This window comes from Charadrius vociferus, unplaced genomic scaffold, assembly GCF_000708025.1.
Source record: "Charadrius vociferus isolate BGI_N301 unplaced genomic scaffold, ASM70802v2 scaffold323, whole genome shotgun sequence".
NCBI lineage: Eukaryota > Metazoa > Chordata > Aves > Charadriiformes > Charadriidae > Charadrius > Charadrius vociferus.
In genome coordinates, this window is record NW_009647692.1 from 809,143 (window position 1) to 825,203 (window position 16,061).

General features: G+C 54.8%; 2 protein-coding genes across 2 annotated transcripts in view; both read left to right on the top strand.

The window, feature by feature from the left end:
- Positions 1-6,549, top strand: part of LOC104283315 — a 23,498-nt gene extending 16,949 nt beyond the window's left edge. The window contains exon 4 of the mRNA XM_009881473.1: positions 6,203-6,549. Within this exon, the coding sequence (XP_009879775.1) occupies positions 6,203-6,549 (347 nt within the window). The remainder of the gene's footprint in view (positions 1-6,202) is intronic.
- A 226-nt stretch (positions 6,550-6,775) lies between these two features.
- Positions 6,776-16,061, top strand: part of CLUH (clustered mitochondria (cluA/CLU1) homolog) — a 30,866-nt gene continuing 21,580 nt past the window's right edge. The window contains exons 1-5 of the mRNA XM_009881474.1: positions 6,776-7,550; positions 12,883-13,079; positions 14,665-14,836; positions 14,999-15,142; positions 15,338-15,465. Of these exons, the coding sequence (XP_009879776.1) occupies positions 6,776-7,550; positions 12,883-13,079; positions 14,665-14,836; positions 14,999-15,142; positions 15,338-15,465 (1,416 nt within the window). The remainder of the gene's footprint in view (positions 7,551-12,882; positions 13,080-14,664; positions 14,837-14,998; positions 15,143-15,337; positions 15,466-16,061) is intronic.

Genomic DNA, 16,061 nt, shown 5'->3' on the forward strand with positions numbered 1-16,061 from the left:
CCCGTTGCGGACGTTGGCCGGTGTCCTGCGGAAGGTTGGGAGAGGGCCGGGCCCTCCTGGCAGCGCGGGGCACGGGAGGCACCGGCGCCTTAGGAAGTGCTCCGAAGTAAGAACTTGGGTCTGCCTGGGGAGGGCAGATGGCGTGTGCGAGACCTCGGCTGGAAATCACACGCTTTAACTCGGTATTTGCTGGGTGCTCCTGCTTCAAACGGGAGCCCGAGGGGCTCAGACCGGGGACGAGGTGCAGCACTGTGTCCTGACTGTCCCCAGGGCTCGGGGCACGGACCCTGCGAGGCTGCCCCAGCTCTGGGTTTTGCTGAATTTGGTGCTGTGTATCTTCAAGAAGTTACGGTGCTGAGCGCCCCTATCAGCCTCGGCTTTTTCCTGTGATCTTTAACGTACAATAAGAAAGGGCAGAAGCAGCGTGGCTTGTGGCTGGCCTTCGTCCTGAGGCACTTGTATCCGCTGAGCGAGTGACCTGCCACTTCCTCCCTCCCCTGGTTTTATGGCGGCAAAGTGAATTTTTGAAGTTTGTCACCTAAAGCAAAGTTCATTGGCGTTTGGTGCTGGAGCAGGCTGGACGCCGTTCAAGAGTGGGGAGGGCAGTGCTGGAAGCCTCCCCCCCGCCTCTCCCCGCACTGGGTTTTAAAGCAGGCGTCAGGCCTGCAGTGCCAGCAACTGGGTTAAAAAGTTACGCCGTGTAATCCCTGCTGCTCGGGGCACAAACTGCTTGCCGAAGGAGGCAGGGAGGTGGAAAAATCCTCCCCGTGTTTCAGCACTGCACAATTGCTCAGGCACCTGGTGGGTCTGGGGAGGAGGGGAAAGAAGGTGAGGAAGGCTCTTGTCCTGTCCTCAGCCTGGGCTGAGGCCGTGCCTGTGGCCGCATGGCTTCCAGGCAGAGGTGGGGGCAGCCTGCCTGCGTTGGCATCAGCCTTGGGAGCTCTGGTTGCCAGGCCTCTCTTTCTGCCAGGGAAAATCAGTCTCTGCTTTGGTGTGCCCGCTGCTGTCTGTGTGGCTCGCAGAGCACCCGTCTTGGGCACCCTGCTTTGTCTGAAGGTGACTGTCGGTGCCGCTGGGCAGTGGGCAGGCTCTGAGGGGGATTCTCGCTCCGCTGTGCCAGGCATTGAGACTTGGGAGTTGTCTTCTCCGCCTCTAAAAGGCGAGAGGGCTGATGACTGCTTCTCTCTACCTCCAAGCTTGACAAAACTGTTGGGGCCACTCCATCCTTCTGAGTGCAGAAACACACGAAAAAGTGAACAATTTGCATTCCTCTAATGATTTCTGATGGGGACAGTTATGGGTTAAGTTACCTTTCTTATTAGCTAGCATGAGATCAAGACAGCCGTTGTGTGTAGTATTTCTTGCATTCTTTCTGTTTCTACAGTTGTCACTGCCTTAGAACAACTTTGTCTCGTGTGCAAGTTTAGTAGTGTTTCTGGCTACCATAAAGTGCTTTTCAACCTTGCCTTGCCTGAATAGTTGCTTTTTCTAGCTAGGTCCCTCTGTCCTTGTTCTTCCAGGCCACCCATATCTTCAGCCACGTCTTCTGTTAAAAAAGTGGAGAATGCAGGTGTTAATGGAAAACTGCTGTGGAGGCAAGTGTAGCTGTGCATTAGTAACAAGGTCAGAAGACTGATTCTTAATCTCGGGATCTGCTATCGCTGTCTGTCGCCCGACCTTGGAGGTTCGCTGGTGTTTTGGAAAGGGCTGAATTGCTGGCGGTCGGGTTTTTTTAATATGCAGTTGTAACAGGCTTCGGGGGGAGAATCGGAGGAATATTGTGCAGGAGAAATCTGATCACCGCTACAAGGTTAAGAAGAGGAAAGGGGTGTGATAACACAGCATCTGTGCGGCAAGACGGGGGATGGGAACCCGAGGGGATCACATCCGGAGCAGTTCTGCCAGTGGGATAACAGAGTTGAGCTCCAGCTGGAAGCTTGCTGCTCTGCCTGAGCAACGTTCCTCGTGGGCTTCCCAGCTGAAAAGTGGAAGTAAGTAGGTCAGGAACACGCACCTAGATAAATCCACCCGCAGAACTGCCTCGTGCGCAGTAAAAACAGTGCTGTGTTTCAGAGTCAAAGTTTGTCTTCGTCGCTGTAAATGACTAAACTTGGCAGCACACCCCTCTCCTGGCACAGCTTTCCAGCGCTCGCTTTGCGTTCTTGCATCGTGCTCCATTGGTTGTACTAGAAAGTTGTTATTTCTGGAAGCTTTAAAGGTCTGAAGTTCATGCATTTTTTTTTTTTATTTGCATTTGAGAAGTAAAACCAGTCCATGGGGCAGTGCTTAGGCAGAGCATGAAAGATGGAAAACCAAAGCGTGGCTATTCCTGTGGCAGTGGTGGCTGTCGCTTTTTGGAAGCAGGTCAGGTTTTAGCCGATAGTAGCAGGGCTTTCTAAGGGTTAGCGTTTGGTTCTCACCTCCTACAAGTGTGGGGTTGACGTAGTAGAGCACATGCATGCCTGTTTGGCAGTTGAGCTTTCTGTTGCATTCCACCTTCTTAATGTTAGTGAGCCTGGGACGAGTGGTTATCTGGCATTTTCTTGACAATTCAGCATAGATGCACTTACACAGGTGACAAACCTTCCCTTTTTGGGTGGGAAAATACATCTGCACTCACAGAAGTAAGCTATTTTCTCAAACTGAAGAAATAACTGCTGTGGTGCTCACCAGCCACTTGACCGGTCCTGAGGGGAAAATCCCGTGAAGCAGGCCACTGAAGTAAGGTTCCCTACGGCTAGGTGATGTTAGAGTAATGGCATGATTTTTTTAAAAAATGTTTTCCTTAGTTTGCCCTTCTCTTTACAGAGAAAAGCTCTACTGCAACCCTTTGACGAAGCTGCAGGCTCCGGGGAGTGTTATGTAGTTACTGTCCAACACCATAAAACTGCAGGATCGTGACTCTTGCCCTGCTTGCCTCGAGCTCCTGCGGGTCGGATTAGCCTGACACCAGCCCTCCTTCCCAGGCTCTCTGCTAGCTAACCTCCCGCCGTTGCGCTTGGATGAGGCTGGAAGTGGTAACGGGGATATTGTCTGTTAGCAAGCCGTGCTGTGCCGAGCGCCCAGCGGAGCAGGCACTGGGGGTAAGACTGTCCGTACCGCCGGAGGCGCTGAACCCTGCGGAGCCTCTGCCAGCCTGGAAGCTCAGTGCGCAAGTTGGGCTGGGGTTAAGGTGGGCTCTGGTGCCGGTATGGCACTGTGCAAGGTAGGACAGGGTGCTCGACGTCCCTGGCAGAGGGGTTTCTGCGGGATGGGCGAGTTTCCCAGGCTCTCGCAGAGCCACGGGGAGCAGCCGTCCAGCCTGTTTCCCTGGGGCTGTGTGGCGGCTGGCACAGGGCTGGCCGGGTGGGAGGCTGCGGGCTAATCGGCACATCTGCGCTGCAGGAGGCAGGAAGGCAGTGGGAGCTGCTGAGGACAACATCGCAGCCATCGCATCTCCTCTACAAACCCTACCCAGAGCTCCCTGCCATCGCCTCTGCGGGTCTCGGGGCTCTCAGCCACGTTAAGGTTTATATAGGGCTCTCAGAACTGGCGAAGTTAGTCTTTCCAGGCTTGTGCTGCATGGAGTTTTCTCCAGTGCTGGAGACAGGCGTCAGCGGTAGTGTGGGGTGAAGCTGGAGTCTTCCCTGTGACGCTGTGGAGCTGTGGCTGCTGCCTGCTGGTGTGGCTGCTTCTGTCTGCAAGGCCAATGTTCTGCCGGTCCCACTGCACGCAGTCGATGGGATAGTTCACTCTCTTGAGCTCTCGCTGTCTCAGTAGCGTTCTGAACCTAAGGTATGTGCCAGAATAAAATACATGTACTGGGAGAATTATCGACTGATTCTCGGTATCTGTCTGAAATGTGACTCCTTCATCCATCTCTCTTCTCTTGAAATTTGAGAAACATGCTCTTCTTAACATAGTTGCTGTTTTTGTTGGTGCTGATCTTTGCACTTTGCCTTAGGTCCCAGTCTTTGCTCCCGGTTTCTGTGATGTTTGAATTGCACATTGTTGTAGCAGGGTCTCCCAGCCAGCTAGTTTCAGGACTGAGTTTCCAAAGTTTTGGCTGGATAGAAAGTTTATGAATGGGTTTAAATGTAGTTCCCAGGTGTGGAGAGCACAGTGTGGGTAACTCGGGGTGCCAAATGCAAAGCACGAGGCATTTCAGTGGCTTGTAAGCGCCTGAGCCAGCAGCTGTGGGACCCTGTGGGTGCCCTAGGGCACGGCTGCAGTGCGAATGTCCCAGTATCAATACGAATACAGAAAAGCCACAAACTTCTAAGTAGGCTGGAATGTGGCTTGAGTTGTTTAGGTCTATCCAGCCCAATTTTACTGCGGATGCACAAGAGCTAGGAATTAATTTCCTCGCTTGCCGTCTGTGGATTGTTAGTGCCGCAGGAGAGACATTGGGACCAGTGAGCCTGGGGCCCTTGTCGAGAGCTGCACGCTGCAGCCCCGTTGTCCTCTCCGTGTGAGTCAGTCCCTGGTGGTGTAAAGCTGCTAAAAAATAATGCAGTGCTTATACCTCTGCCCACAGGTGGGTTGTAACCAATTTGAGTTTAATGACGGCAGTAGAGCAGCTCTAACATTTCACTGTGGGCCCTTATTAAAAGAAGTGCTTGTTGCACCTAAAGTGCTGAAAGTTTCTGGGAAGCTGTGGTTTGCGCTGGGGAGGCAGAGGGAAACACCTCGGTGCTGTCTCCCACCTCCCCTGATGGGATGTCCTGCAGAAACGTTTCCACTAGGGCCGTCTCGAGCTAATGCCTATTCATGTAGTCAATGTATTTACATTCATTAAACTATTTTATTTAATTTATTATTCAGCTAAAATTTAATTTGCATTTGCTATACTGACACCAGCCTTCACGTGTTAAAGCTGGCGCGTACCGCACTGCTCTGAACTCACTTTGGCTTGAGTTGAAGTAGTGCTGCTCAGCTCCATGAGAGCTCCTGAGCAGGTACTTCTCCAGGAGGAGATTTTGCCTCTTCCCAGAGGCCTCTTGATATGGAGGAAGAGTTGAAGTTGCCAGTACATCTAAAGTCCTTCAGAAATCATCAGAAAAACACGAGTTACTGATGTTGATGTGATGTGTCTTGTCTTGGGGCTCCCAGGCCCGGCGGCTCCTGCACTGAAGGAGCAGCTGTGGGGGTGCGCGGGGCTCCTCGCTAATTGGGACAGGAGTGCAAACGAGTCAAGAGTAGGAGAGGCTTCTCTTCTGATTCCTCTTCTCTTTAAAAGGACAACAGAAGCTACCCAGGGTTTTCTGTGGAGAACTTTTGGTCTGTTTTTCAGCTGGTTTCTGCCTTTCTCCTGGTGGGTGGCTTGCTGGCATGAAGGCTCCGGGCTGCTCCTGGCCTTCCCAGGGCCTTCTTGGGAGAAGGGGTTGTCTTTCTGCTGTGTGTGTTGTGTTGGCCTTGAACAAGGGATCACGTGCGCTGTGTGGTCTTGGCTTTGGTCTAGTTTTGAGATTTCTGCGCTAGTGATGTGGCACATGTTTTTCTTCTGCTCAGTGCAGAGCTGTGCCCCTTTCTGCCCGTGAAGCCGTGTCGAGTGCTGGGGAGACTTGCCGAGGAACCCTGTGCCGAAACTTGGGCCGCCAAGGAGTGGGGGGGTTGTCAGGTTTGTTAACCGGACACAAAAGCTTTCCCGGGCAGGTCTAAGGTCAGGTCGGGCTGCAGCTCTTGCACACCACATCGCCTGTTTGAAAGATCCAGCTCTTCACGTGTGTCCCAGGAAACCGGGGCCACCAAAGGGACCCAAGTAGCTGAGTGCCGAGCAGTGTGTGTGTATGTATGGGATGTGTGCCTGCGCGCGCAGAGCCGTGGTACCTGGCCGATGTCCCGGGGAAAGCGAGGAGCAGGCGGCTGCGGCACGGCCGCGCTGGAGGCATGCTGTGGCCTGCTCGGCTGCAGCCTCCCCGGGGCACCCGGTGCTCTCAGAAATCTTCAGCTCTGTAATCCCTGCTTCAGTTGCCGGGATTTCTTAAATTAGCACAGAGAGAGGAGTGGTGTTAGGGGGTTGTGTGTGTGGTTTTGTGGTTTGTTTGTGTTTGATATGGCAGAGCAGGGTGAGAGGACAGAAAATTCGTCTGGAAACTACTTTCTGGTTCACTGCCTGGCTGTTTTGTGCTCGCCTGCTTAGTATGGATGGCTGTGCCTGGGCCCAGGCGTGCCATAGTAACTGCCCTCGCCTTGTAATTCAATGCATCTCACTTGCTTACAGGTTTGGCAGCGCTGAAGCGCTCCAGCACTTGTCCCAGGCTGCACTGGTGCAGCACTCGAGGTCGGGCTATTTATAACCACCCCCGGCCAGGGCGATCGGGCCGGCATCCCTCCGCGAGCGCGCCTGAAGAACCTGTTAGATACACGTCTGGTTTTGTTCTGGCGCAGCAGGGAGAGGAGAGCTTCGGCTGTGGGGAGCTGCTCTTGAGCTTCGTGGATATCGTGGTGGTGCGAGCATGGCGGTCTGGGAGGGAGCGAAGGTGCGCAGTGGATGAAGGTCGCTGGGTGGCACGCTGGGAGAACTGCTGTGAGCCCAGTGTCTGGTTCTGGCGAGCAAGCGGGACGTGAGCTCAGGGCGTGCAGGACACCGCACGGAGCCCGTTGCGGGTCCTCTGCCTCCCGCCACCCTGGGGTCAGGTAGGAATTTTCTTTGGAGAAGGCGGCCGACTGTGTGAGAAGGCGAGCGGGCCCAGGCTGCCGCGTGGGAGTTTGCCTTGTGGGGACTTCGATATATGTGTGCAAACAAAACTAACTTTTCTAATCCGGTGCTGTATGAGCCAGGCTACTTGTGATCATGGGGAACAGCCTTTTTGCAAACTGCTGCAGGCACGTCACCGATCTAATCTTCCAGACACGCAGCTTTAACTCGGCCGATGAGAGGTCACCCCTCTTACCAAAGCCTCCCACGAGCTGCGCCGTCTGCCCGGAGATGCCAGAAGCTGCTCAGTGTGCTGTGCTGTATCCAGACATCATTCCCAGCGAGGCAGTGACCGGAAGCCTGCAGAAGTGCACCGAATACATCCAAGACCTATCCAAGGCCAAGGACAAAGAAGGAACGGTGACGGTCTGTGATAAGAGCCGTTTGAGACCCGGCGTTGGCGCTGCTGGCCCGTTCCGGCAGGCAGAGGCATCCCGGGCGGTGGCTGTCCTTCCAGCCGACCTTGGGGAAGGTCCGGCAGGGCTGGTCGATCATGCTCAGTCGCTTGAGGCCTGCCAGAGCTGCATGAAACTTGAGGACAGCGGCTTAGCCCATAGATCTTGCCGCCGGGAGGAGCACGTGGCGGCAGCTGATGGGGGGGATGCGGCCCCTGGAGCACGTCCTGCCGGCCGGGGCCACGGCGAGGGACGAGCAGCCTTAGTGGGTCTGGACAGCGTGCCGAAATGCAGAGGTACTGCTCCCTCCCCGGGGAGCCCTGGGACACCTTCCCCTGCTCTGCCAGCAAGTGCAGGGAAAACGCCGCTGGCCCAAAGGACAGTCGTGCTGCCTGTCCCCCCTGGCGAGGTGTCATCTAAGGCTCGGGACACAAGTACTGGTTTTATAGTGATGGACCCCGCTGCCTGCCCCAGCGGCAGGGTCGTGCTTTGCATGACTGTAACGGGGTGGGTGGCTACGTGTGCCCATGGGATGGGGCAGGATGAAGGAGAGGGGAGGCAAGGTGATATTTCAACTTCACGGCAGAAGGGAAAGGAGGAAGGTGGTGAGGTAACCCACCCGGGGTGTGTACCACAGAGGGACCTGTCTGGGCCTTGTCCGTGTTAGCAAAACAAACATGAAGGGGTTTTGCTTATTTTTTCTTAATTCATAAGGCAAATCCTTCTCTTGTTTGTGAGGGCAAACATGGCCCTTGTAAAGGATGGGAGTGGGTCTGGCAGTCCCGGCCTGCAGCAGTGCAGACAGGAGCACGGAGTGGCAAGGGACAGGAGCAGCATTTGCGTGGAGCCTTTGGCTCCCTTCAGCCCTACCGCTGCCCTGGGTGCAGGGACGGGATGTTCTCTCTCCTCCTTTGCCCTGAGCATCCTCCCGGTGCTGTGGGGGCAGCGGGGCACCAGCCAGTTGCTGCAGCGGGGGAGGGGAGCAGCCGCTCGGCCGCATCCTGCTTTCATCCTCTCCCGCTTCTCCGCGAGCTGGCACAGCACCCCTCTGATGTGGCACCAAGTGATAACTGAGCCGGACTGGCTTTTGTCCTCACCAGGACTTCTAGGATATGAGAAACTTAGATTGTTACTTTTTGAGTTGCAAGGTCAAATTTTGCCTTTCTGTCACTGTATTTTGGTTTTGTTCAGTCCCTGTGCAGTGGCTGAATTGTGGTCTCAAGGAAAAGGTAGGGTTTTAATTTTTGGTTTTTGTGTCTCTAATAATCTCTGCTGTTACTAAATGTCGGGAAGGGAACATCTCCGGTACAGAGCAGTCTCAGGGTTTGGTACTGCTGCTTCCCCCACTCTCCAGACTAGGCAAACTTGCAGGAACATAAATTTGCCACCTTTCTGACCTGATAGTTTAAAAAGAGGATTAGTGACTGACTTTGATTTAGAAGATTTGTTGAAACATTAATTAGTTATTAACTAACACTTCCCACAATCTGTCCTGTCTATGGCTGTGTGCAGCCAGCAACATCCAGGTCTGTCATGCCGGGATCCTGACCGGTCGGGTTCGTGAGGTGCCACCACCTCTGCAGGCTCGCTGTGAGTAGGAACTGTGATTAAAACAGGGCCCGTCACCTTGGCGTGTGTGCTCCTTGTCCGGGTGCAAAGATGATATTTAATCCTTTTGCTGAACCTCTCTACCAGGTGCGAGCCGCAGTCGGGCAGTCGATTCCTCCTGGTGAGGTGATGCCGCCTCCTCCCCTCTTCAGTGTTTTGCTTTGCCTGTTTTCCTGACAGTTTAGTCTTGCATGCGCTCGGGGTTTGTTCACGCTGTGCTCCGAGTAGCAATGAGAACATCGTGTTACAGCCCGGCTGCCAGCCAGCGCAAGCCGGAGCTTAGCCTGCGACGCGCCTGCGGGTATGCACCAAGGGCCAAAAGGAGGAGGGTTTTTGCTGGGACACCGGTGCATCCCTTGGGGTGGCAGGGGAGCATGGAGGTCACCGCGTCTCGAGGCCAACGCGTACCAGGAGGGATCTCCTTGCGCTGTCTCCGGCAGCGCGAGTGGGATGTTACGCGGGAGGAGCGGCCACGTGGTGCCCCCGGAGCGGTGGGACTGCTTCCCCGTGACTCAGCCGCCTCCTGCAAAACTGTCCAGGCAGCATCGCACGGCACTTTCTCCTGCGGGCGAGAGCTGGCAACTAAAGGCAGCTACTGGCCCGTTTGGGGCTTGAACTGAGAGTGAGTAACAGGAGAGAGGTCTCTGCAGGTGTCTTTCAGGTGTCCCTGTTGCTCTTCGTGCCATCTTGAGTACGCTGAAGTCAAGCGCCCGATGCTTTTGCCTCGCTCTCCCTGCCGGCACTGCTGAGGCCGCGGCGCAGGCGGTAGGAACCGGTGACCCACTTTTAAGGCAGGTGGGTGAAGCTCTCCTTCCCCACGGGGAGAGCACGTGGGGTGAGTCAGCACCCTGAAGGCAACACGTCCTCCGGGCCAGCTCGCCTGCGCTGCCGTCAGCTGGCATTGAAAAAAACCCCGCTGTTTTTGTCAAAACATACACATTCTGTAAAAACCCCACTAGAAAGCCTTCACTGGCCTTAAATCAGAGGGTTAACCTGCTGGACAGCCGTTCTTTCTTGGTCCACACGTAACTTGTTTCTGAACTTAAGGCGGTGCTGGCTGGAGCTGGATCTTCTGGCATAAGGAGATGTGAAGGTGTTGCCTCTGCATGTCTCTTCTGTCGCAAAGTGCAGAACTGTACCAGCTCTGTCTTCACTCCAGTAGGGAAGGAAGGGCGGAAGGTGCGAATATGTTGTATTTCTGCAGACAAGAAAGAGTCTTTTGATTTCTGAAGCAATCGGTAGTTTGGGCATCTGATACCCCTGAGTAATGAAAAGGAGGCGTGTGGTCCTGGTTGGTAACTTTTCCTTGAAGCATGCACGCTTTCCCTGTCTTGCTTTGCTTTGCGGCTGAAGGTGTGTGTTTGCTGTGCTCGAGACCAGCATACATGTGGGTTACTCAGCTCTTGTGTGAAACCCGTCTCCTCCTGGTTTGGTTACTGCCTATGGACTGCTGTGTTCCCCACTTCCAGCTCCAAGCTGGCCAGTTCATTTCTGCTTGCTATGGAGGCACCTTCTCTGCTGGATCTCGTTTAGAAAAAGAGACACAAAACAAAATCACATTTACTCAGAGATGATGGTGTCCCTTTCAGGAATATCCTGCCAAATGTTGTGGCACAGAAGTAGTTTCAGTGTCCACCTCGCTACTGCTGATGAGTCGGCTGGTTGGAGAGCATCCTTGGTCAAGCTTTTAGCATGACTACCAAGCACAGGACAGACTGCTGGAGCATCAGGACAGGCGACGTGGCAGAGAGGCAGGAGCTGGCACATTCCACCGGCCGCTCCTTCCACACCTCAGCTGCCAGCAGAAGTCCACTGGTCATAAGCAGTACCTCAAGCCTGGCATCTGTGATGCTGGTGGAAAAGGTCCTGGGTGACGGATAGGTGTCTTGGGGTGGTGGGCAGCACTGCTGCAGCTGTGCCTGGATTTTTCCCTTGGCTGTTGCCACAGCAGTTGAAGATGGGCTGTTGGGTCATCGGTCAGTGCTACAGCCTTCCTTGTAGCCAAATTCTGCCTCCTCTTCCTGGCTGCTACAGAAGGAGCAAAAGTTCGGTGATCCTGCCCCGTGTGAGGAGGCCGGAGCCGGACGAAGCCTGGTGCAGGAGGCTGGCGAGTCGTCCTGTCTGTGGTACCAGTAGCCCCAGGTGTAGCATTTCTGTGACAGCTTTTCTGCTCTCCCTCCTCGTCCCCACGTGTTCAGGCAGTCCGGGACGTGGGTGTGACGAGGGGCTCTCCCCAGCCCTCTGGGCACGGCGTGGTTTTTCTGAAACCATGTCTCTTGGGGCTCTCTTGTGTGGAGCTTTTCTTCCTCCTTCCTAGCATGACTGCAGCTTGCTAGAGCCAGAGCCAGAGCCAGGCCTCTTGTCTGGCTTGCCCGTGGTTTCATCTGTCAAAGAAATGAACAGCTCACGTTGGGGACATACGCAAAGCGACAGGGAACACAAGCAGCAGCTGCCGAGATGCTGAAGGCAGCAGAGGCTGCGTAAGGTAACTCTGTTACCTGCTGCCTTTTGGAACGGGTGTGCTTTCCTTGTGTTTCTTGCTCTTTCACCATGTCCTAATTCAACCTTGACAGCCGTCTCTGAGGTGGGTTTGCTGTTGGCAGTCATAGTCTGGAGCAGCAGTATCACCCTCCGGGGACACTTCAGCAGGGCTCATCGCTGCAGCCTCGTGTTGCGCTCCAGAGGCGTGCAAGGGGATAGAGCGTTTCCATCCCTGTTCTTATGTGCGGTGAAGGCTGAGTGACTATCCTGGGCTGCTGGAGCAGTTGGGGCTGATAGGTGAGAACTAGCTGTGATAGCTTTAGGTCTTCAAGCTGCAGCGCCAGTCTGCGCTTCAGAAATGACGGAGGTTGAGCTGCCATCTCCCCCGGAGCGCAGCTGGGGCTGGGACTGATGCCTTGCTAGGAGGTGAGGAGGAGGAGGAAAGGGACTGCCAGGTGGAGCTGGCTGGAGGACTGCAGCGTGGCGCTCAGCGGCCTTGAGCCGCCCCAACCCCCTGCAGCCTTTTGGAAAGGCTGTTCCCGGTGCCCAGGGAGGCCCCAGCCCGCTCCATCCGCGCTGCCTGCGAGCGGGGGCCTGGGAGCACCAAGCTAGAGCCGGCGTGCGTGAGTGAGGGTCCAGCAGCCGGGGGTGCTGGCCGTGCCGGCCGGGATGGGACAGCCGTGCTGCAAACGCACCCTGCGGGACGCGGCGCCCGCTCCCATCCAGCGCTCGCCGCCCGGGCTAGGCGGATCAGAGCAGTGCTCTGCTCCCAGGCTGGGGACAAGGGTGTCCCTTCCTTCTCTCGACAGATGTCATCAGTGTCTCTTTCCACGACTCCAGCTTACCCTGGCATCACCTCTGTCCAACAATGCGGTGTATCCTCTTTGGCGTGGTCCCCTGCCCGGTTCGGTGGGTGTAGGCTGCTCCAGACCTGCAGCTTCCTAGATCTTATCATCTCTCTGACATTATCCGCGTTATTGGAAAAGAAAACAAACCATTGTGGGAGCAGTGAAGTAGGTGCAGAGCGCTCCCCATCCCTGTGACGCATCTGCCTAAATGAGCAGTTAAAATGTCGTCACTGTTTTCTTGAATAAAATCGCTTAGGCAAAGCCTCGCCCTGGCACCATGGGATCTCTGTGAAGTATTTTGGAAATGCAGAGGGTGGCCAGATGTGGGCAGGGCCGTGGGAGCTGTTTGTGTGCCTGTGGAGTAACCTGGCTCCCACGTGATGCGCAGCTTAGCAATGCAACTGCGTCTTCCCCTCCCTGCTCTCCTGGCTGAACGGTGGCATACCAGGAGGTACGTTAGGAGCTGCGTAACATGTTGGTGCAGAGGTTACAGCTGCCTCCGGGCCGCAAAGCACCACACACCCATCTCTTAATTAAGGGGCTTCTTAAGACTGAGCTGAATGTGTTGTACACTGACCCATCCTTCCTGCTTCCCTCCCCTCCCCGCTCTGCACAGGGTTTGTGGAAGATGCAAACCCCGCAGGCGAGCGAGAGCGTGTTAATTATGCTGTGAGGCGAAGGCAGGGAAGGGCCTGGCACACCTATGTCTAGTAAACACCAAGTGCAGAATGAAACGCTTGCTGCCTTTTAACCCCTGGTTCGCTTGGGTTGGTCAGAGGACAGCGGTGTTGTCCGAACTAGTCTCTCCAGCTGCTCAGAGAGGACCGTCCATTTGCTCATATCTTGTCTCAATCCCTCTCTTCTTGCCCAGAGCACCCGTCTGGCGTGGCACTGATGAATGGCAGTGGCCCACACGAGAGCCTCAAGGGCGAGAAGGATGCCAGGCAGAACGGTCACGAAGAGGCTGACCCAGGAGAAGATGGGAACGACCAGGAGGTCATTGTCATACAGGACACGGGATTTACCGTCAAGATCTGCGCGCCAGGAATAGAGCCCTTTTCCCTGCAGGTACCTCTCTTCACCGGCTGGGCAGGGGAACGGAGGCGGGAAGTGTTTCAGCCAGGCCACACACAGCACTGTCCCTTCGGCCAGGCAGGGAAGAGGACAGGGGACTGTGTCTGGGAAGACCCCTGTTAGCCCCCACGGCCTGGACAGTACCTTCAGGCTGCTCGCAGCTCCCTGGCTTCTCTGTCCTCTCGTGGGATTGAGTGGGGAAGGAGGCAGCAAAGCGTGGAGGGTGCAGGAGCGAAGCTGCCTGACCAGTGGCTTCTAGAGAAAAAGAAGGAAGAGGAGATGCGAGAAACAGGCGGTGTGGCACGGGCCTGCCGAGGCTCTGCAGGGATGGGGAGGTGTTCTGCTCCGGATTCCGGGTGTGGAGCCAGGGTAGGGGGAATTAGCCAAGGGTAGCAGTTCCCTGTCCATCACAGAGGGGCTCAGGCATGGAGCCGAGCACGGGGGAAATGGCCTTCCTGCTTCTGGGCTGTTTTGAAGGAGGGATGTGAAATCATGATTTCTGCGTCTGACTCTCTGGAAGGGAAAATCCCGTGCTTGCCCAGCAGTTTTGGCATGGTTCTCCTGCAGGCTAACGTGGGTTGGGTACAGTGACAGGCGCTGGCACAGCTCGCGGAGCTCAAGCACCAGCCTGAAGATCAAGGGAACGATGGCACCATCTCCACTTCCCCTCTGCAGAGAGAGCTCTGCATGTGTCATGTGGACAATGGCATGTGCTGCCAGATCAGGACGGGCTTTGACATGCCTAGATGATACTCCGATTTAGCTTGATACTTCACTGAAAACCATTTGGATGAAGTATTTCTGATTTCAAGGGGAGGCACCTGGAAGTCTAAACCAATTGGGAAGTCTTATCTCCCCAAGACTAGCAGAGAGTGCAGTGAAGTTGCATCCCCCATGGAACTAGCTGTATCTCAGCCTAGCTTTTTTCTCCTTTAAATCCCCTTGGCTGTTAGTTTTAATAGGCTAATAATAGCAGGCCATGTTGTTTACAGCAGCTTATGTAAACTACCCTGAGTCCTAGCTCGCGAGCAGTGGCGCTGGAGCCGGAGCCGGGAGGTGGGAGAGCAGCCCTGGTGCACAAGCCGGGGTGGTTTCTTGCATCACGGGAGCCGTGTGCTTGCCGGTGGTGTGCCCTGGAGGTGTGGCACTGGCGTGGACGTGCCATACCGCGCTACAGATACCACGGCAGATTGAGTGGAGGAAATGGTGTGTTTTCCATGTGCAACATCCAAAGCCTCACCACAAAGGCGCAGTGTGAATGGATAAGGGAAGAGCCCCTGGTTCCCCCCACCCCCTCCTTTCTATTCCTTCACTGCCCTCTCTGCCACCTCTCTCCCGTACCGGGTGCTCAGCACAGCACCAGGCTGTGTGAGATGGAGCTGGGGTGGCCGACCCTGCCAGAGGTGGCAGTGCCCTCCCAGCAGGGACAGAAGTGATCTTCCTGGAAGGGAGAGCTAGAGCCTGCCTTTCCAAGCCTGGGGAGGTACAAAAGGTGTTTGATTCTGCAGCAGAGGGACAAAGTTTGGCAAGAACACGTGTGAGGACTGAGAATAACTGTCTGGGTTCTTCCCTTCTTAAGGTCTCTCCTCAAGAGATGGTGCAAGAAATCCACCAAGTTTTGATGGACCGCGAGGATACCTGCCATCGGACTTGCTTCTCTCTGCAGTTGGATGGCAATGTCCTCGATAACTTTGCTGAGCTGAAAACTATCGAAGGACTGCAGGAGGGCTCGCTGCTGAAAGTGGTGGAAGGCAAGTTCCTTCAGACTTTGGGAGGGACTGAGCGAGGGTTTTCATAGGGAGCGGTTTTGGCCAACCGGCAGACCTTTCCTGTGGTTCCTTTTTGAGACCTGTGTGGCAAAGGAGTAAGCAACTGTGTAATTCCAATTTCTTTCCTCCCTTTTTGCTCATCAGAGCCATACACAGTGCGAGAAGCCAGGATACACGTGCGTCACATTCGGGACCTTCTGAAGAGTCTTGACCCATCAGATGCTTTCAACGGTGTGGACTGTAATTCATTGTCCTTCCTGAGTGTCTTCACTGAAGGAGACCTGGGAGGTACGGGGCAAAAAGGCTTCTCTGGTGTGGTCAGCGTTTCATTCCCCTGACTCCTTGCTTCGTTAAAACATACCGTAACAATCAGCTGTCCCACATCATTCAGGAGTGCAGAGAAACACTTGGAGCACCTCTGCATTACTCCTTGAATGATTACTGCACTTTTCAGCACTGATATTCTATCTCTGTCCATTCTAGACAGTGGAAAGCGGAAGAAGAAAGGTACTGAAATGGAACAAATTGACTGCACCCCTCCCGAACATATCCTGCCAGGTAGCAAAGAGAGACCCCTGTGTGCCCTTCAGCCCCAGAACAGAGACTGGAAGGTAGAGTTCTCCTGTGTCATTACAACAGCTCTCGGCACGTTCGTTGCAGCAAACTGGTGTTCAGGGATTGAAAGCTGCACTGAAGTGGACTTTGGGATTTGTTCTGCTCGATGCTTAATAAGTGCTGGAATAGCACTGCTTGGCCAAAAGAATAAAGTCCAAGAGCTTGTGTGCAAAACACTGGACACCGTGTCTGGATGTCTGCAGAGTGTAAAATGGCCAGTATTGTCGGGAGGGGCGGCAGGGAAGGGAGAGCAGCATTTCTCTGCAAAGTCCTGGATCCAGGATCCGCAGATCACTACAAATTACCCTTAGCTTTCCCATACCCTCCCACTTGGATTCCGGTTTAGAAGCTGCCATTTGAAAACCAGTACAGCAAGAAATCCATGCCTTGTGCAGCCCAAAGGCCCAGGGTGTCTGTTTTTACCTGTGTCTTACGGTGTGAGAGGCAGCTAACTGAGGCAAATTAGTGGACTGCAAACGGCTCGAGGAAGGCTGTTCTCTCGAGACCAGGTTTGGGGTTTTTTTGTTAGCTCTGTTTCTGGAACCAAGTGAGGGCGGCAGGTACAAGGAATCTGGCATGTACATCGAATGGC